This window comes from Penicillium verrucosum, assembly GCF_028828655.1.
Source record: "Penicillium verrucosum strain IBT 35672 chromosome Unknown utg000001l_segment0_segment0, whole genome shotgun sequence".
Lineage (NCBI taxonomy): Eukaryota > Fungi > Ascomycota > Eurotiomycetes > Eurotiales > Aspergillaceae > Penicillium > Penicillium verrucosum.
The window spans coordinates 12607426-12627919 of NW_026643210.1; the positions used below are offsets into that span (position 1 = coordinate 12607426).

General features: G+C 47.2%; 5 protein-coding genes across 5 annotated transcripts; 3 read left to right on the forward strand and 2 right to left on the reverse strand.

Moving 5' to 3' along the window:
* Positions 1 to 4059: 4059 nt before the first annotated feature.
* Positions 4060 to 6242, forward strand: N7516_004639 (Zn(II)2Cys6 transcription factor; the record flags this gene model as incomplete). The annotated part of the gene is made up of 3 exons (XM_057217359.1): positions 4060 to 4201; positions 4273 to 4473; positions 4534 to 6242. 3 exons carry the CDS (start codon positions 4060 to 4062, stop codon positions 6240 to 6242), a joined length of 2052 nt encoding a protein of 683 aa, XP_057079242.1.
* A 2389-nt stretch (positions 6243 to 8631) lies between these two features.
* Positions 8632 to 9318, forward strand: N7516_004640 (uncharacterized protein; the record flags this gene model as incomplete). The annotated part of the gene is made up of 1 exon (XM_057217360.1): positions 8632 to 9318. The coding sequence occupies one exon, from the start codon at positions 8632 to 8634 to the stop codon at positions 9316 to 9318; it is 687 nt and encodes a 228-aa protein (XP_057079243.1).
* Positions 9319 to 14346: 5028 nt separating this feature from the next.
* N7516_004641 (uncharacterized protein) lies at positions 14347 to 15537 on the forward strand (the record flags this gene model as incomplete). Its single annotated transcript, XM_057217361.1, has 2 exons — positions 14347 to 15125; positions 15171 to 15537. 2 exons carry the CDS (start codon positions 14347 to 14349, stop codon positions 15535 to 15537), a joined length of 1146 nt encoding a protein of 381 aa, XP_057079244.1.
* A 466-nt stretch (positions 15538 to 16003) lies between these two features.
* Positions 16004 to 16758, reverse strand: N7516_004642 (putative secretory component protein shr3; the record flags this gene model as incomplete). Its single annotated transcript, XM_057217362.1, has 2 exons — positions 16004 to 16623; positions 16713 to 16758. 2 exons carry the CDS (start codon positions 16756 to 16758, stop codon positions 16004 to 16006), a joined length of 666 nt encoding a protein of 221 aa, XP_057079245.1.
* A 345-nt stretch (positions 16759 to 17103) lies between these two features.
* rim8 (pH response protein PalF) lies at positions 17104 to 19422 on the reverse strand (the record flags this gene model as incomplete). The annotated part of the gene is made up of 2 exons (XM_057217363.1): positions 17104 to 18897; positions 18961 to 19422. 2 exons carry the CDS (start codon positions 19420 to 19422, stop codon positions 17104 to 17106), a joined length of 2256 nt encoding a protein of 751 aa, XP_057079246.1.
* Between the last annotated feature and the right edge of the window lie 1072 nt (positions 19423 to 20494).

Below are 20494 nucleotides of genomic sequence, written 5' to 3' on the forward strand. Positions count from 1 at the left end.
GTCGTAAATCGTAAGTATGCTAATCTCCAAGATATAGTATAATTAAATGAATGTGTTGTTATTAGTGGTTCCCGCACAGCAGTGAACCGACTAGATATGAAATGAAAGTAAGAATGTGAGTGGTGATCCAGAACTGGAAGATCCAACAAAACTTCGTGACACGCGGGGCAGTTGGGTTATAATAAGTGTGCAAAAGTGTACTAAAAAAAAATAATTATCCTTGAAACACCTATAGCGCTGGGGAGCAACCACCTAGCCAACCCGAACCGTCCAACGAGACCAAATTTCCGTATCATGCGATGTTGGTAAAACTCAGCGCGTAATTAAAAGTCGGTAGCAGAGGATCGAGAGGATTGGTTGAGAGCAGGGATACAAGGGCATACGTGATTGTGATATGAAGTGATCCACCTGCAGTAGTTTAGGTTGAGATGCAAGCACCTCGCATTAGCATTGTATTAACATCACCCAATTATAACCCATTACCGTATTTATTTCGAGAACAAGGCGGCCTAAACTTGGACTTTAACTGGCTTAACTGGCTTAAAGGATATGCATTTCTCTTGAAGCAACCATGTTGTCGAAAGTTTGTCTAGAGGGTGAAGATGTGACAGGCGTGCAGTTAGCGCCCATGCAGCAACCCCTCTCCCACTTCCCACCTATAGGAACCCGATGTAGTGTGACGACCTCACATCAACTCTCAATTAGCGCAACGACACATTCTCGGGAAGATTTGCATCCTCCTCTAGGGTTGCTATATTTAATTGCGATTCCATTCTCGAGTCATGTCCCCTGGTTTCTTTTCCTGCGTTGCTAGGGTTTCGCTCGCTAACGGCGTTCCGTCACCAACACTTCAAAATATGCCGGCTTCTTTCTCTAATTATATTTTTCCAATTCAGGAGTAGTGACTCAGTGGCTTGAGTATTTTCTTCTGTCCGTCTTGTCATTGTAAATATGATGTAAGCGTTGGGGGCCAATCGAGCGGTCTGTGTACGGAGACCAGGATGGCTATTAAACTTGTGCCCTTTTCAGAAGTTGTTGGCACACACTTAGAATCATACTATGAAGATAGCTATGGGGTAGAATTATTGTTTTTAACCTCCGAAGCCGACCCTGGGAAAGTTAGGTGCTGGCTAATTTCCGAATCTTTCCAGCCTTCTAGTTATCTCACCGCTGTCTTAATTGTGAATTATTGGGTCTGAAACCCCACAGATGGCTGGGGAGAGGGGGTTTGAATGTGCCATGTGCTGCATATTTCTCGGCCCACATTGATAAATTAGCTGCAGTTGTTCATTGGAAGAGATCGTCGTAAATTGCCACATGCAACTAGGAAAAAATACTATTATGTTGGTATCAGAGGATATCATTTTAGGTGCTCTACTAACTCGTGTAAATCCTACTATCAAAGATATCATAAATAAACATATTTCTTTGGCTCTATAGAGCATACGATCTTGACAGCCAACCCAATGTAATCCATTCAATATGAAAAGTCGAGACTGCCAAGCATAGCCGCATGGAACTTAGCAAATATGTAATGGCCGCCCAGATAACAATCGACAATCGGATATCTACAGATATGTATTCCGTACTCCGTACTTCGTATCGTGTTCATTTCTAACTTGTCGGCTGTGTCACTTTCGTACCTGAGTGGTTGTGTAACGTGGGATAGTCTACAAGTAGAAAAGGCTTCGGACTTCATCTTGGAGAAAACAGCGTAAGACTCAGTTCTATGCAAACGAATTCACAAGACTGAGAACAATACGGAGTACGACAGTCACTGTTGAATTGGTTGGATAAAAATATTCCCAAGGCCTTGATAGTTAGAATAGAAATGACAAAAACGGTTGAGGGTCACACCTACGGACTGTATATCTGTATACACGTACCCGCTGATTTTGAATGGCCTAGATCATTTATATATATACACATCATAATTAAATACACAACCCAGGAGAACGGAAACCGACATCAAGATGAGAGGTATCAGATCACTTATATAGATGCCTTCACGACCAAGAGGGATCACACACTAACCAGGTACTTGAATAATGGCCGATGCATGGCTCTAACTATCGGTCAAAATACTAGGAAAGTAGCTAATCAACGCATGATTATGCAGACCGTCGACTTGAGACCCGCGAACTACATCGTATATGGTATCATTATTCCCCAATGACTAAAGCCCCAAGTGCAGTAGGGGCATTCTAGGATTTTTCCTACAGGTCCTAGTCTGTGAGAGGTCAAGTGGTGTGGTTGTAAAATGCACGAGGAGTTTCCACATTGTGCGTTTATACTTTGGATGTGCGGATCGAAAATTTCCAACAGGCCGAGGGTTGGGCTCTATGGTTGGGGATGCCAACGTACGAGAAATTCCAACTCCAAGCCGTATTCTGTAAGCATGTTGGAGGCGACAATGGATTGGTCATTATTTTCCTCTGCCCGTAAGTCACGAAGGCCAAGCTGCAGTTGGCCGTTGCTGATGGGGAATTGCACACTAGGGAAAAATGCGACTTGGCATTCTCACAGCTTGAGCCGGAGTTTGACAGAGCATAGGCTATACCAATTAAAGTTTGATATTATGGATTAATTGTCCTATTTTGGGACTCCACTCGATTTCCGTCGAGGGTTATTAATAGTAAATTCATTCGAAAGTAGACGATCAAGGTTAATTTGACACCCTATAGATAGATGAAACTAAAGAATGGGGTAAATTAACTCAAATTGTGCCGAAGGTGGGCGGTTAAGTGATACTAATTAAGGGAGTATAGTTATAACTATGCACGCTAACTAGTTAAATGACGCTAAAATTCTTTATCACATCACATCCCCCCCCGCTCTCGAATCTGCACGGGGCATCTGTGGGACTATAGGCTATACCCTAGTCATACCATAGTCCAATAGTCCAACCATTCAGAATTCTCAATGGCCCCCGGTCAAGTACTTAGGTAGTGAGCAATTTTGCAATTCTTGTCTCTTTGTCCAATTATGATGCGAGAATGAAAAGCTTGGCTTGCTCCACTTGTATTGTCACACTACAACATACTATACCTTCAGTTCAAGGTCACTCATGATCTACCAGCCTTCTCAAGGTGATTTATCTCGTTCATTGGTTAAAAGTATTTCGCGATCAGACTCTTACTAAATTTGGCCAAACCTTTGCGGCATTTTTTTCTCAATTTAGTAACTTAGGGAAAATTTTATGCCGGCCCTGTTGCTCGTCACATCTCACCCCCGCCTGCAGCCTTCGTTCCTTGCAGGTCAAGAGATTTTGTGACAGTGGCTTGACCACGAGTAGGCTTAGGATGTCAAATCAGTCAGTTGGTTGGTAAAAGTATCTAAAAACCAACAATAAACTTTGACTGTTGGGTTGAAACCGAGACTATGGTATAGTGAAAGGCGTCTAAGAGACAACCTCGAAAACCGATATTGATCCAGGTCCAATGATCTATCTGCAGCCACCCATGTTACAGAGTAGAAAGCACGAAATCCCAGCCCGACCGAAGGATCGCCATCCAGTCCTTCGAGGAACTTGGAGGTCGAGGTGCATGCGCTAACGCCGCCATGCTACCTCAAGTCACAAAAATAACGGAGCTAATTGTCCCAAAATTAGTCTCAAAAGACTAGATTGCAACATTTACCACCATTTCTGCAACTCTCATTGGTCGCTTACGCCTGTTGGCTTCCTAGCCCAGCAATATTCTGCGATGATCCAACCCAACTCGTGCTGCTGCCCCCCCAAATTATCCCGATCTTGCATTCAATCTATGAATTGTGCAGGTTGGTTCTAAAATAGAAACACCCGCTTTGCTTCCGCGAGCTATCATGAGTTTTAAAGCATCGTGAATCCCACGGTTTTAGACTCTCATCCTCATCATCTTTCTAACAGTTGCTCAGCCAACCTCACCTTTCTTTTCATTCTATCTTGATAGACTACAAAGCCTGCTGGTTCAGCTTTGCTATAATATCTCTCGTCTACACTTGATTTCGGTCTTCTGATTATACAATCACTATCGTCGATCATTCTGCGGTTATCTAATTTCAATCTTCCAATATTTCAATATGCCAACCTCGAAGAATTCCTCTGCCTCTGGCACTAAGCCTCTTGCTTCTGCGCATACTTCAATGCCTCAAAGCACCCCTCCGGCGACTCACACACATGGAGATAGAGCAAGTGGTCGGCTGCACAAGCGATCCCGATCTGGTATGCGATCTGCCATTATTTTTGCGCGCTGTCCCTGAAGCCACCCCGACGAACTATACTAATTCGAACAGGCTGCTTCACATGCCGCCTACGTCGAAAGAAGTGCGATGAGAACCATCCTTCCTGTACCGCCTGTGTCAATCTCAATGTGCGCTGCGAATACAAACGCCCGATTTGGTGGGCAAATGCCGAGCAACGGAGAGCCCAGAAGGAGCGCATCAAGAACAGGATTAAGCAAACCAAGATGTTGGAGCGAAACGGTCACTCCTCTGGTATGTGTTTATCTGATTCGGACTTCTCCTACATCTCAGCTGACATCTGAGACACACTAGACCGCCACCGCTATATGTCTGCGACATCGCCAACTTCACCTGTACACGAACATGGCCGCCATAGGCACAACGAGCCCTACGATCTTTTCTCATCTCAGCTGCCCACCCCTGGATTGGGAAGTGCTCCTCGTGGGCCCTACATACCTTCCTATGAAGTCGATGTGCGAACCGAGAGACAAACATTTATCAACGATGTGCCTACGCGGCATGATTCTTCGACATCAACCTTCAGTGCATTTGCACCTCCCCAACTTAGTGCTCCAATGCCAACTTTCGCTGGCGATGAATGGTTTGGAGATGAATATTTTGCACAAGCCTCGGCATTTAATGGTGCCAATCTGGGAGGCATTAATCCTAGCTTCGATCACACACACGCATTGTTGCAAAGCAACATTGCTGTCAGTGACCATGACCGGCCACTCCTCGATCACTTTATCCACAATGTGCTGCGCCAGATCTTCCCCGTTCTGGAAGCTCACCAAAAAGGCCACTTGCGTGCACAATCAATTTTGCGCGCTCTGGAAACAAACAAGTGCTATCTTCACTGCTGCCTGAGTGTCGCCGCCATCCACCTTAAGACTACGGAAGGATTGGTTGGCGAGCAAGTTGACCATGATATCATGCGACACCGTTATGAAGCCATTTCTCAACTATGTCAGGCTCTGGGAGATGATGTTAAACACGATGAGATCCTGGATGCGACTCTTGCGATGATCCTCTTTCACTGCGCTGTTGGACCTTCGGATGACTACCTCCCCGACATTCCGTGGTTTGATCACTTCCAAGCTGCATCAAACCTTGTAGCTAGACTTGAACTTCCATCCGCAACAGTTGAGAGCTCTAACGGATATCTGGTTGCCCCATTCAGCATGAGCTTGACTTCTTGGATTGATATCCTGGGCTCGACAATGGTGGGCAAGACTCCCGAATTTGCTCACCAGTACCGATCAAAGCACTTGGGTGGAGCCTCCTCTGGCTTACGCGAGTTGATGGGATGCGATGACCGGATCATGTATCTCATCTCTGAAATTGCTTGTCTGGATGGTCTAAAGACAGAAGGTCGAATCGATGACTTAGCTGTCTGTACTCATGTTCAGGCGCTAGGACAACAACTTGAGTACACAAAGCCCGCCGATTTCAAGCTGGAGAACCCATTCTCACCTGCAACTGGAGCCATTTGCCCTGACGCCCTGACCAATAACATCTCGCACATCTTCCGGATGGCAGCTCAAATCTACCTTTGCAGCATCGTACCGGGCTTTGATCGCAATCAAGAAAGCACCAAGAGCTTGATCATCGCAATAACAGACGCGCTCCAGTTCATTCCTGCTGGTCCCCATGGCTACGACCGCTCTCTTGTCTGGCCACTGCTCATGACCGGCGTGTATTCCAGGCCATCGAGTCTCTTCCGATCTGTGATCGCCGATCGCGCTGCTGCGCTGGGTGAACATGGTGACCTCGGTAGCTTCGGACGCATGTATCGCCTCCTACAAGAGGTGTGGCGCCTGACAGATGACCCATTCAACTCTCAAGTCCGACCTGGAGACAACTCCTACAACTCCTCACTTACCAGTCCTATTTCGAGACTGGACGGCCCCCACTCCCACTCTGGCGCTGGCGCCACTATGGGTGGACGGGAAATCAAAAAGCAACAAGTCCACTGGAGGGACATCATGAAGCGGAATAACTGGCATTACCTCCTTATTTAAGGAGTGTGTCTTATTTGTATTCTCTTTTGTTCTATTTCTCACGAGGTTGATTCTCGTGCTGGCTCACCCTTACCTAGATGGTAAAAGATACCCCACTTCGCGACCAGGCGTTATTTTTTGTATGCGAATGAATTTCATGTCTTATATCCTTGCTTCTTGTTCTGTTCTTCCTTTATTGCACCCTGGGCTGGCGTGTATTTCAATATTTGCTCAAAATCCAAGAGATACCAAACCAACTTTTTCTCTCACTCGTGTCAGTCCTGAATAGAGTAAATTGTAACTTAATAAACCCTCCGCTGTGAAGAACATACCTATGTATGGAGTAGTCTCCAATGTCAGAGAAATCAAACACTAGACCGCAACTCCAGAGCTTATTAAAAATTTTCCAGAGTTGAAGTTGGCACATGTTTTCTCGGCTACTTGCCTGTTGTAATCCTCTGAAGAGCTAAACATGCAGCTTTCGTTCGGGGCATAGTTAACAAGAGCTTAGGCATGTTGTCTTCCTGGTGTGCATGTATGTATCAACCAAAGTTTAACTTTCTCTCAATAATTCTTCGTAGAAGCTAGGTGCGAAGTCTGGAGTCTGATGTTTGAAGGAGAAGGCGCATCTACGTTTATAAACTAAAAAGAACCATTATACAGATCGATAACATGCGCCAGGGATGAAGCCAATTGACTAGAACAACATTGATTGTTTCGAATCCTGCACAATGATTATTGCAGTGTCAACTAGCGCTTTTCGAAGCTATATCTTAGTGCATCTACTATGAAGCAAAGCGCTTATTGCTTCACCGGCATAGGTAAACCAGGGAGAAAGTCCAAAGTCCATTTTGTGAGAATGCCACAGCGGCAATGAACACGTTAGTTGGTTCAATTAGCAACAACAAATGAAAATGCCATTCCACCGGTCAGCCACAAGGAAAGTATAAACATGTTCTTTTAGACAAGTGATAGTAATAGATGCACAATATCGTCTTTCCAACTTAGTACCTTGGTGAGAGATTATATAGACAAGGACTTTGGCTCGGGAAGCTTCGATATCATATCTTGACTTTCTCACTATCGACGCAAAATTAGAAAGACCGACATAACCCCATATCCACAGAGGAGCTCGTTGTCAGGAGTTTCCCCTAGCAACAATTTGGTAGGCGAACAATGTCTCTGTAATAGATCTGGCCCTGCATAAAATATCCGGGGCTATTAATATCGTGCAGCTTCTGAAGAACTGTGGAGGTAGTCTTCTTCAGAGATCTGGTAAAACACATGAATGGTTGGACCAAGAGCCTAAATGCATACGTCAAACAAAAGTCCCTGTTTGATCGTCTAGCTCAAGACACAATAGATCCAATGGAGTTGTTTGGGTTAGCGCGCTATACTAGAGCCCAAATAGGAAGTCTTCAATTCTCAAACCGAGATACCCCTTAAAGCGAGCCGCTAGCAACGCTGCAAGCTGCGCGCGTCAAGGCTGGACGAATCAGAGCGTAGTACAGGGTAAACAGTGGCTTGGGATAGAGAGTATCGCCTAGGACAACAGCCGCTTTCTCTAACGGCTCCTAGTACATGGCATAAGGGGTCGTTTGATTCAGATGGCGCGCGACAGCGATGCTCATGTTGCACCTGCGTAACTTTGCATTTCTGCGGCGACTATGGAGGGGGAGTCAGAGAAGCAGCAAAATTAAAAGTTATAAAGATCAAGACATGATGCCGTTTTGACTCCACGATATCATTCCGCAGTTTTCTTCCTGTTTCACCTGAATCTTGACTTGCTTCTTAGCATTGACGGTTGAGTCTTAATTTATTGCTTGATTTCCCTGTTTGCATCAATTGTCAAGAGAAGAAAACAATTTCTCTTTGGAAAACATTGCCGGTATCCATTTTTTTTTTTTGGCCCTCGTTCAATTGGAACAAAAATAGTAAGTCTGAGTTCCACTGCCACACTGTTGCCGCCGATATCGAACGATTTGGGGCTCAGATGTCCCCACCCCTTTAGTGCCCGTTCGGCCTTGAACCCTTGTTCAGCCTTTGTAACTTACACGAAATATTACAGGCTGGTTATTTTACCGTTCCAAACGTGAAAATACTTGTATCGCCCAATTTCACCAGGATCATCTGTCTGCCTTGCTCAGATAGATAAAACAGTCTCTCCGCATCCTTTCGTTTTCGCTGCTGGCTAGCACTCTTCTGTTTTTGGTCTCTTTGCTATTGCTTCAGGCCTTCTGTTTTTTTTTCTTCTTATATTTTCATCATCTTATTTGACTACTTCAACTACTTCGCCCGTGGCCATACACCCCATCCATCTCCCTCTACCTACTTCCTCAACCCACCTTTTTAATTCTCACGCGTCTGTCAAAACAACTCGGTTGCCCAACATCATTGTGACCTGTTCAAGATGCCGGGCGTCAAACCCATCCTTCCTCCTCTCAAGACGCCAAAGACCGAGATCTTTCCATCGCAACTTCATAGTGGTTCTACATCCAGTGTTTCCGACTACATCAAGCAAGAGGACCTGTCAACTCCTATTACACCTCCGACAGCCTACACGGATTTCCTCAAGGCCCTCACACCTGTCTTTACCGGCCCCATGAGTGCTGGTCTCAACTTCCCCAAGTATCCTAGTGACAAAGCCTCCAATGCTACATCGCCCACCTCTCAACCCGCGAGCGCATTCAGTGAATCGACGTTTAGCGATTCAGTCAGATCGCCGACTATATCTTTACCACCACCCACGCCAAACTCAGCGGCACCATCTCGAAGAAGTTTCCATGGTCGCCGCCTTCGCATCCAGTCGTCGCTGAAGTTCTCGCCGAGCGCAGACTCACCCCGGAGCGCAACACCCCGGAGCGCAACACCCCGGAGCGCAACACCTTGGAGCGCAGCACCCAAGAGCGCGACGACTCTTCGGTCACCCTTCTCGCCGTCAGATTGGACGCTACGCTATTATGATTCGCCCCGCAGTGCGAAGCCTGTCAGCGTGAAGCAGGTTGTCACGCGAACGGTGACCTACAAGCGCACTCAGCTAGAAGCGCCGCCGAAGGGAAAGCGGCGCAAGTGTCGCGAAGCCAAGGAAGTTGACTGACAGTCTGGGCTTACGAATTATGCTGTTTGATTCATGCATTTGGCTAGTCGGTGGTTTTAGCGTGAGGGCTGGATTCGGCGTTCCGATGGCGCATTTTCTTTTGTTCAAAATCATATATAAGCCTGGTGCTTCATTGTCTTGTCTGCTTAAGTTTTTTGGTACCGTGTCAGCCTACCTTTAAGGTGGTAATCTGATGAATACGTTTTGTGGCAGCCTGGGAACACTATTATTCGTGACTAGGGTCCCTGGGCATCGATACATATGAGGCCCTTCCTCACACCGACAGTTGCTGGATTACTGCTTTACACCTTATTAGTGTCTGGATAGTCAAAGAATCTTTTTTGTATTATTTACACTGTCTATCATAGGTCCATTTATTCTCGTTATAACTCACTAAACTAAAAGGTGTCTGCCCTTCTCTACTCTTCGTACCTAGGCACTGACTTCGGCGTCATTTCTGTATAATAATATGCACTGTCTGGCCAGGTGTACCTCAACGTGTCGTCAAGTTAACTTCGAAGTACTGGACACGTCACGTCACTTAAGACGCCATCGAATCGGAACAAGGAATTGGCTATTAAATCTCTAGCTTTAGCTGCTTAACCAACAATGGATTCTTGACCGGATAGGACGGTATTCGACGGGCGTCGCTTTGACCACGCGGAGACATGGATCATAGATCCTAGCGAATGGGGCCGGTAAAAACCAACAATATTCCTGTTATGTACACTTTGAACACGCGCCTCGTGTTGGCGCTATCTATATTGTCGGGTGCCGCTACTCCCATTTCTCCTACCGTGCATTCCACCACGTGCCATCCGTGCAAGAGGCTCTTTTATAAAAGGTCGATCTGTATGAGCCTCATTTCAAGATTCAATATACAAAAGTACTTTGTCAACACGTTTCTTTTTTTCCTGGTTACGAATATCCAAATCTTAAGGATTGTAAAAATGAGACGCACATCTGCCCTACAAAGGATACCCTATCATAGTGGCGCTTTACTTTTTATTTTTTAACGAAGGATCGAGACGAGGCTGAACAACATTGAAGTCTTTTGGCCCCATTGCTACGGAGTACCAATAGCATATCTGGAAGTCAAGGGATTCTGGACAAATCCACAGAAAAGCGACCAATTGAGCTCAGTGAGATACAGCGACTTTATTGTTAGACAAATCGAGCGCTACACAGTTCAAATGTAAACCAAGATTCACTGCCAGCACGGATGCCCGTCCATATCGGGTGAATTCTGACTCGTATACCTTCTTTTCCAACAAATAGAAGACTGTATCCCACTCACGATAGGGCCCAATCTCCGTCTAGTTCAGTTAGGCTTTACTCGGATTTTTTTTTATTGCCCCTCGGGCTACTCGGAAATGCCCGAGTACTGAGTAACATACAAAGGGAGTCCAAGGCCAGGTGGTAATATACTCCGTTACATTACTGATTATTCAAAGAATATGTAATATTACCACGTACTGTCAGTACCGGCGTACATTTCCTACCTCGTACTGCTAGTAGTTTACCTAGACTATGTTATTGAATGCATCGTAGCACTAATGCGGAAGATCGCACCTTCTCTTCACCATTCATGCAGGCTGCGAGAGTTTACAATTCTGCATTTATTAAACTGTCTACTCCGTAGTAAGCACGTAGAATAAGAGGTTTCCCACTTAATTCTGCAAACACAAGCACTAGGTACATTTGTGATGTAGGTAACTGGGGCGTGACAGTGATCATAACGCCACTGATTGGGCCATATAGCGCCTCCCGTGTTTCAAGTTGTTATTGAAGAAATGTGACCAGGGATCATGTCGCTCTTTAATCCGCTAGATGGTGTCCTTCCCCTGTGCTAACCCCTTACCCTACTGTTTCAAGTATGCCCCTAGGATATAGAACACATCAGTGTTTCATTCTCTAATCGAACGCACTATGGAACATATACCTATTTCAGTAGAACAAGAGAGGCACGGGTAATACCTAGGTGGCCCGGGGAGTTGTACAAACCCGCATTACCTGCTAAGAATGAAACATAAAAATACACAAACACCATTCGAACATTGAAGGTTCATTGGGACGAAAAACAGGAGGACTGATGGCCCCTTTTTTAACAAATAGAGTTTTTTTTGCACTCCGAGACTATTATCTCTAATTTCCCCTGACCTCCTTAGGTGTTTATATTGGTTCTTCCTCGAGGCATCATCACAGAGGACCCAGAACAAAAATAACATACCGCTCACATCCCTGGCATTTTGGCCAATCAGCGGTATTAATGAGGGGCACCGAGATGTGGTTAATGTAATTAAGCGCCGGCGCTATACCTATATTGGACACCAAAATAACGGAACGCCAGTGATTCAGTATCGCCCCACCAGCGCTTGGACACTGGTGTGGATTCGTGATTTCCAATTGGTCTACAGAGTATATCGTATGTATGTCGAGTTTGGTGACGTGGTTGAGGTCGGTTCTTACAACACACTTATTTTTGGCCGAGTACTCTCGCATGGCACTCAAGGATTATGCGGGCAAGTGACATTTTCTTCACGCCAAGAAAAAGAAACACATGGGATCTCTTCTTGAGTACGGAGTACAAGCATATATAAATAGAAAGAAGAGATGTTCTTATTGGAGAGAATCGGTCAGTATGAAGTACTTCACTGGACAACATGTAGATAGATATAGATCCTCATTTACCATATGAATTCGAACTCGGTCCTTCTCACGAATACGACCCATGGAAGATAATAAAGAGGGGCAAATCATTACAATTCTACTCTCTCATAATTCTGCGTGCCTGCTGTACAACAAATTAGACTTGCGAGGCCTCGGTTCTCCTACAAGATCAGTTAGCCAATTATATTTAAACAGACAATGAGAGGGGGGGGGTATGCATATTCATATGCGGTGTGATATCCCATATCCCGTGTGCTATTTCTGTATTCCCTTGTTCTATTCATAGAACTGGATACCACTTGCATTTCCTGCTTTTTTTTAGCTCAAGGTGAACAGGGATGTGATATTTTTAGCATTCAAGGTCATGAAGAGTAAGTATGCTCGATATATCGATATATGTTGTAGAAATTTGTTAGGTAAAAGGGCATTAGATATACAAGCAAAACAACCATATCTACGGTCCCTCTAGGAAATCCTCTCTCGTTCAATCTTGCCTCCTACTTGGACGATTCATTCTGATGATTTTGTGTGCAATACTAATAGCTCATTTCTGTTGCTCACAACCGAAGATTCGAAGCATAGCAACGCTGATATGCACCGATCTGTCCCTCACACCAATATCGGGTCTGTGGCTTTCTTAGACTGCCTGTGCTCCACCCAGATATTTCTGGTCCGTGTTTCTTAGCTACGAGCTATACATCTCTTCCAATGAGAAACTGTAAGAGCTCGAGATCCCACTTTCCTGCACTCTACTGATCACCATCAAGACCATACTCTCATTCCAAGTTCCAATAATAGCTCTTAGTAGCGCCTATATCTTCTATTTTTGAACATCGCCGTCGCTTCGACACCATTTGTTCTCGACGATCACACAGTTTATGGATACTAACCTCCGACAACCAAGGATATCCAGCGGCAATCACAAAACGCTTTGGCCAGGTTCCCATTGAGTTCACATAGGCCGTGAAACCTCAATTCAGCTGACCGTTTTCTCCAAGATATCGAGGCCCATGCCAATCAGAGCATTTCGCCTAAGCTCTCTGCGAGACAGAAGCTCTTCATCACAGACTTGAGATTAATTTTAGAACACAAATCTTCAGTTATGCTACTCCTATTCGCGTATCTTGCCGCCTCGAGCAAAGTGCTGCTGTACGGTCTTTCCCATCGGCCCCATACGAACCTTGTTGATCCCGTCCTTGCATAGGGCTTTCACACCATCTATGTCTGTTCCTCATGGTCTGCTACCTCATCCCCCTATCTTGTGGTTTATTTGTATGATACTGTATCATACCTAGACCTGTCTTCATACGAAAACGTGGGTATTGTATTTGTCGATGAACGACATCACAATTTCCTCGGTGTTTTATTTCGTGGCTGGTGGCATTGCCTGGGGCTTCCTTCTGAGTAGCTCATTCTTTGATCTTGTTTTCGGTTCTGCTTCTATCTTTAGAAACTGTCCTCGGTCAAAGAAGTTGCCGCTATCCTCTATCTATTTCCTACAATATACTTACTTATATCACTCAAGGTAGACCCCAGCCTGTGCCATGCTAATCATTTTTCGTTTCTGTTATTTCTTCTGTTTCCACGGGGCCCAATAAGCACACTATGAGTTTAAGTCAACACATAACTAAGCTATCTAACGAGAGACGATTGTTATATCGATATAATCTCTTAGATTGTGTGAGTTGTCGGTTTATCCCCGGCTTTGGCAACCTCTTCGAGTTGTTTGATTGGGACTTGTACAAAGAAAGATCTAATATCTTTCTTATTTACATCTACTCGTATCCCACATATTCTTTTCCTTCGACAAAAAAGCAAAGAAAAGCAATGGAAAAAGGCAATGGTGTGTTGCTAACCGTTCTAGGAGTATGGCTGCTCAACTAGCATCACAACAGGTTGTCAATTTGGAAAGTATCTTGCTAACAACAAAACTTCCACTGGAGACACCTGGAAGTAGCATAAATGAATCCAATACAAAGCCAATTCTTTGATGTTGGCTGCATAAATGCCAAGAAGCGGTTCTATAATTAGAGGAACCAATAGATCCCCTGCTCCAACTTTTGCATCCCAGCAATACATGAAACTCCACGAGTAGGCCCCAACACGGCAAGACCTTTAACGACTAATCCCGGATTTGCCTGCCCAGGTGTTTTTTTTATGATCCCGTGATCACCGAGTCATTTGCAACGAACCCCGCTCAGTTTACTGTTACCCACTCACCTCCGCCCACCCGCTGTCTCTTGTCCAGCGCACCCTTCCTCTCCCATTTCCGCTCCTCGTGATTTGGCCAGTACCCGCTCCCATCTCCTAGTCCGGATCTCAAGTTTCTCAAGTAGGCGCCCGACAGCCTCCATTGCCATGGCTCAAGCACCGCCCACATTCACCCCGGACAACGAATTCGCCGAGCTAGAAACCCCTCGACGCCCTAACAATGGGAGTCTTTCGATAATGGCCATGGCTCGATTCGAGTTCGAGGCTGGTAGGGGTAACGATGGTACTAAAATCTTGATGATTGAGTGGGAGGACGACGATCTCACCCGACCTGCGACGGGGGGTTCGTGGCATGTCTCATGGGCCGGCAAAACTTCCCCGATGCCCGCTGATGAAAGACCGAGTGACAGTCTGCGCCGTTGCTACTTCTTGCTCCCGCCCAATACTACTATTCCTCCCGTTGTCACTCTATCATTTGAGCCCAAGTCCCCGGCTTCAGAATCGGCTGATAACACTGTGCCTGCCCCCACGAGGCCACAAGACATCTTCCGGCTTAATCCTCTCCCCGCCATTTTCCCTCCTGAATTGGGTTCGACGGGACGCACATCTGGCAAGAAGGGTGTTCTGCATACTATCTGGGCAAAGAAACGCCTGCAGGTTCTTGAAAACGAGATCGAGGAGGAGTCGCGCAATAATGTGGAAGGAATCGCGCTCCTCATGGCGATTCAGGAGAAGGAGTGGATTGAGTTGAACTTTGGAATAGGCTCACGCGCCGCCGAGTCGGTTGCCAGTAGCCATGACTCGGCGAATTCACCCTCCGTATATCCCGCCACACCGGTGTCACCTGTCAGCGGCAGGAAGCTGAGTGACAAACTTAAAGGACTGAAGTTGCAGACCAGCGAGAAGGATCTATCTGGAAGCGGTATGTATTCTTGCGCCAAGTTACATGTTCCATAACTGACTAGGACTAGGCTCCCATGGAGCATCGCTTCTTTCCCCCAATCGCCTGATGTTGCAGTTTCCTCTTTCAGCTCGTTCCGTAACGTCGCTAATACACACATACACTCTATGCCAACCCCTAACACCAATCCCACCCCTACTCCAAGCTCTCACACTAATCCGTCGGGCCCCGAATCGATGAAACCCATTGCACTCTTCCCGCCTGACTTCCTCCAGGAGACTCAACAGGCCAGTGAACCCACTGGGTTCACGGCAATGGGCGCAGCGATGGATGCAATCTCGCGCACTCCGAGCAATGATTCCGGCGAGGAATTGTTCGCCAAGGCACTGAGCCCACGCTCGCCGGATCTCCCTCGGAGCCCATTCTCATTCCGTTGAACTTGAATTTCTCATGCATGATATGATACCACACCATCTTTCACGACTTGCGCAATGATTCCCCTTCTACGTCGCCATACGACATGTCCACATTACATGCATCTATGATCATTTGTCTATCTTTTCAGCTCTGTCCATACCTTACGTCTCGAATGCATATCATGTCCTTGCTTTTTCATCTGCTATCTTGTTTTCTTTTGTATGGACGTACCATACCATATCTATGATCACCATATGTACATAGACGAATGCCGGATTCCCTGACCCTCCTTGATAATTAAGAAAAAAAAGGCGTCTCCAATGATTTTCTCTGCGACAGCAAATCCCGGTCTGCGTAGGCTACTAAAAAAGTAATTATAATAGCTACCAAGCAAAACAAGTAATCAGACGCACCATCCCGCACCGAGTATTCATATCCTTGAGACAAACACGAACAAAAGCAAGAGAAACCAACCAATAAGAAGAATCAATTGCTCTTCTTACGCTGACTTCCCTGCCGACCGGACTTCCCCGCAGTCGCAGTCGACGAACCAGAAGCCGTAGCCGTAGCATCACCAGACTCCCTCTCACTCTTCTTGCTCGTAGCAAACGACTCATCTTCCTGCGCATCCTTGCGCTCCGCATACCACTGCCCAGCCTGCAGAACCAGGATACCAACGAGGACAAGAGCGAGAATAGTATTACTAGCCGAAAGGACCTTGAGCGAGTCCTCGCGACCGAGGATCTGCTCGTTCTCGTCGGCGGAGACAGCCAGCTGACTGCCGTATTGCCCGGCGGAGGCGAGACGCAGTCCCTTGACGATGTTGGCGATGTAGACTGTCACGCCGCACATGTAGAGGACCAGCGAGGCGCCGTCGAAGAGCATGTTTGACTCGGAGGGCTTGTAGAGCTTTGTCAGGAGGCCGGCGAGGCCGAGGAAGATTACGATGTGCAGGATGCGTGGGATGAGCGGGGGTGAGGCGTGCAGGAAGCGGAGATGCGCTTCGAGATAGTCATAGTGCGCCGCTGGGGTTGTCACGGTGGACCACAGGATCGGGTAGTCGTATGGGAAGAGGGAGAAGATGATGCCCAGGAAGAAACAAGTTGCTGGTTGGGTAGGATTGGGTTAGTTTATTGCAGTCTCGTGGCCTCTTTGCCGTTGGGATCCGGGGAAATCGGCAATGCGATGGACTTACGGCAGACGATGAGGAAAGTCGCGAATGACCCGCTTTTGAAGGCCATTGTGAAATTTGGAAAAGCAGATGAGATTATTTGGAAGGGAAAAGAAGATGACCAGGGGCAAGGTTGATGTCCTCCAGGTATCGCTAAGCGGGTGCCAAGCCCGGGGAGATAAGGACGTTGTTACAAATTGAAGTCCGAGCATTTGAGGAGATTGGAAATTGGAAATTGGATTATTTAATCATTGAATGATTTGATATTCGATATGAGACCTGGGAATTGATTTTGATAAATAAGAGTGTATGATACAGATTTCAACGCCTTTAGCGCCGTTTCATAAATGATGCGAACAATGCGAACAATGGTATCTTCCAAAATATCCCGTAAATGCAAATGTACATAACAACATCATCGCTGGTACCGAGGTAATGACTCGTCTGCATGCGCCGTCCCACCGACCAGCTGGTCGTCCTCATCAAAGACTGGCGCACTGGGCCCAGCGCCGGGTTCCTCGCTACTGGGCTCGTCTTGAGGTGCACTTGCCTGCTCCTGGAGTCGATGACGCTCAAGCTCTTGTTTATCGTCGACGGATACACGTGGCTCACTGGGCTCAGCGCCGTTGGCAACGACAGTCTGTAGGGATTCCGCAGAGCGGACAGCATGCGGCCCTCCGTTTGTATCTGGTGAAGGCACATGCTGGTAGTCTTGAAGATGATGATCATCGGGCAAAACCGGCGCAGTCGGGGCCTCCATTGGTACTGTAGATGGCCCTGCCTCATCTTCGTCGGGTGGTTGACTAGGCAAGAGAGCTTCTTCGTGACGTCGTACCCGTGTTTTCTCGTCCACGGGCTCCTCCACCACTGGAGGCGCAACCATAGGGTCCATTGGCTGGAAATGTTCAGTGTATTCTTCAGGATACTCTGCCCAGTCCGTCTCCTCAGGGAAATACTCCTGTGTCCCATATTCGCCATTGGAATTAGGCATTGGGCTCGCCTCTGGCCACTCCTCCCCATCAACGGGGTTAAGTAGAATTGCAGATGCAGGAGGTGCCGTTTGTGACTTGGTCGATTCAGCCGTGGATGATGTACGTTTCGTCGTTTTCCTTCGCTGTGAATCACGCGTCCCAACCACAACTTCAAAAGCCACCGAGATCACACCTTTTTCACGGCGGATTGCGTCCGTGTCTAAGATGTTACCGGCCCAGTTGGCAGTAACGCCACTCGAATCGGCTGGATTGAGGACCTGCCCGCTGGGCGAAAAGGTAGTACCACCGGAGACCATGTTGAAACGCGGGATGAAGCGATCCGGTGAAGTGATTTTCCCTCGTAGGTCCGTTACAACTTCCACATAGTACCGAAAATTGATCATGGCTCCCGGTACTCGTGTGATAGTTGGAAATGCGTCTTCGGGTATTCGGATGGAAGTCTTTATAATTGCAGTCATGGTACTTGGATCAACGATCAGCGGTGCGAATGTCTGCGACAAATCTTTGCGAAAAGTGCTGCTTGTCCGACTTGTTCCCAAGGTAAGTCCTCCAAGTCCCGTCCGTGACCGCGGATAACAGTCTTCGTATACCGGCTTTTTCCCGGCCACCGTAGTGCCGATCGGAATTGCAGGGTGAAGATCAATGCGACCTTGGCGGTATAATGTGACCATGATTCCATGCGCACTGCGCACTTGTTTACAGTGGTTGATCGTGACTGTGATGGGTAGGGTATCGCCGGGGAGCACGCCGGCGCGCAGAAGCTCGGCCTTTGCGGTGATGGTTTTATCTGAGATAGACGGGGTCTCACTACGACCCTCGCTATTCTGTCCAGTGCTTGCGGATGAACCGGGATCGCTGGTGATTCGAAAGCTTTGGCTGCTTTCGCTTGGCCGGCTGGATGAGCTGACGTTGCTTGGTGAAGGGCTCAGCGGTGGTCTGGTATCGACAGATGGTGACGCGCCACTAATAGGGGTATCGACCGAAGATGTGTCCGGCGCTGCGGTCGCGTCGGAATTTGTTGATCTGGCTTTCCCCTTCGGCTTTTGGCGCCTTGATATCGGTTCCAATGTAACTATACGAGCCCTGGGTGCAGGGAAGGGTGCGATGTCGATGTTTTCTAGAAGATTGACTCGTCTTCGGCATGTGAGTGTAGGGTTCATGGTGGTCGGTCGGGTAAGGGTAGAGGTAAGTGAGTAGCCGATGGTTCCGCGTTCAAACTGCAGTTGTCCATTTGATTAGCATATTTGGATAAAAGAAGGGGGTCACATCAGCAAACGCACATTTATGCTGCTGGGAAGCGCATAAGGAGGAAGCCCCATTTCAAAACGAAACTTGTAAATGCCCTCCTTCAAGCGTCCATCGCCACAGAGAACAACCTCATCCTCAAACAAGGTTGCTAACCCATTTCCCAGGTATTCTGCGCCTCGTCGACCCCGCCCGGGTCCTAAGAATCCCAAGTCGGGGGTTGCTTCCCCTGCCGGAATCGCATTCTTGAACACCTTGACATAGCCGTGGAGACATACGACTATATGTGTGATGCGAACGGGTCGTACAACGGTCACGACGACGGTGCCTTTGATGATATCACCGGGGAAATAGGAGCGCCATGGGTCGTCCGGATCGATATAGAAGTCGGTGATGCCTCGATTTCGTTGACCGAGCGGGGAGCGAAACTTGGACAAGAGAGAGTTGCGATTCCGACTGGCCGGCAACGTGGGTTGGGTTGGAGGGTTGGCGGACATGACACACAGCCGCCGTTTACTGCATCTATACAAGACAACGTGGCAGCTGTGAGAGGGATGGGGATGATAAACTGTAACTGTTTTGGCACCGATCGGATGGACAAGGGACGCCAATATTATCTGGGGCAGCACGAAATGGCGGGGGGATGGTCGGACAGACCAGTAGACAGTCAGCCTACGTCAAGAAATCCAACCAAGCGACACAATAAGTCTTAGTGTTTTTGTGGAAGAGTCTGGCGTGCAGGACCAATGCACTGGACACGATCTGATTTCCAAAGGTCCACGGAATGTGTGTCCCTGTCCACGCGCAAGAGATTCCCCGGGTCCAAAGAAAGGAATGGGGGGTATTATGATCGAGGGCCAATGCACCACATTGTTTCTTGTGACATCGAAGCGCGAAGCAGGATTTCGACGGTACCCCCGCCAGGAACTCGCAGCGTATCGGGATACAAGGTCAGGTCGCAAGATAAGGGAGTGGATATTGCCAGTAAGAATGAAAGGTTTAGAAGGGGGCCAATAAATATCACGAGATATTGTGTTGTAGTCGGGAGTCTAGAACGGGGGGAGGTCGGGGGAGTCGGAGACCGGGGGGAGAGAGAGGCGTAACTGGAGATGGCGCGAGATCCAGAGGAATGTGGGACTTGAGAACGCACGAGCCAATGTTGGAAGATGATGAGCTAGTCGAAAAAGGGTTGGGGGGGAAGAAAAGAGAGGAGATGCTGTATAAAATAGATGAAGAGATAGAGAGGAGAGAGTCAGAGTCAGAGACGGGAGTTCGCGATAAGCCTCCGAGAGGCGGAGAAAGGCAAGATGGATATTCGCGTGTCGCACGGTCAAGCTTCTCTTGGTACTCCAGTGGCTTAGTTTTTGACTTGTCCCCCTTTTTTTCTTTTCTTTTCTTTTTTTTTTGGCAATTTCATGGATTATCACCTTGGACAAAAGAGTAATAAAAAAAGAATAAAAAAAGAATATATTGAATTTTATTTCATATGTTTCACATAAGTTTCCCCAAGGTTGGCCATGTGCTAAGCAAACCTAAGCTTTTTTTTTTTCCCTCCCATCATTATCCTAG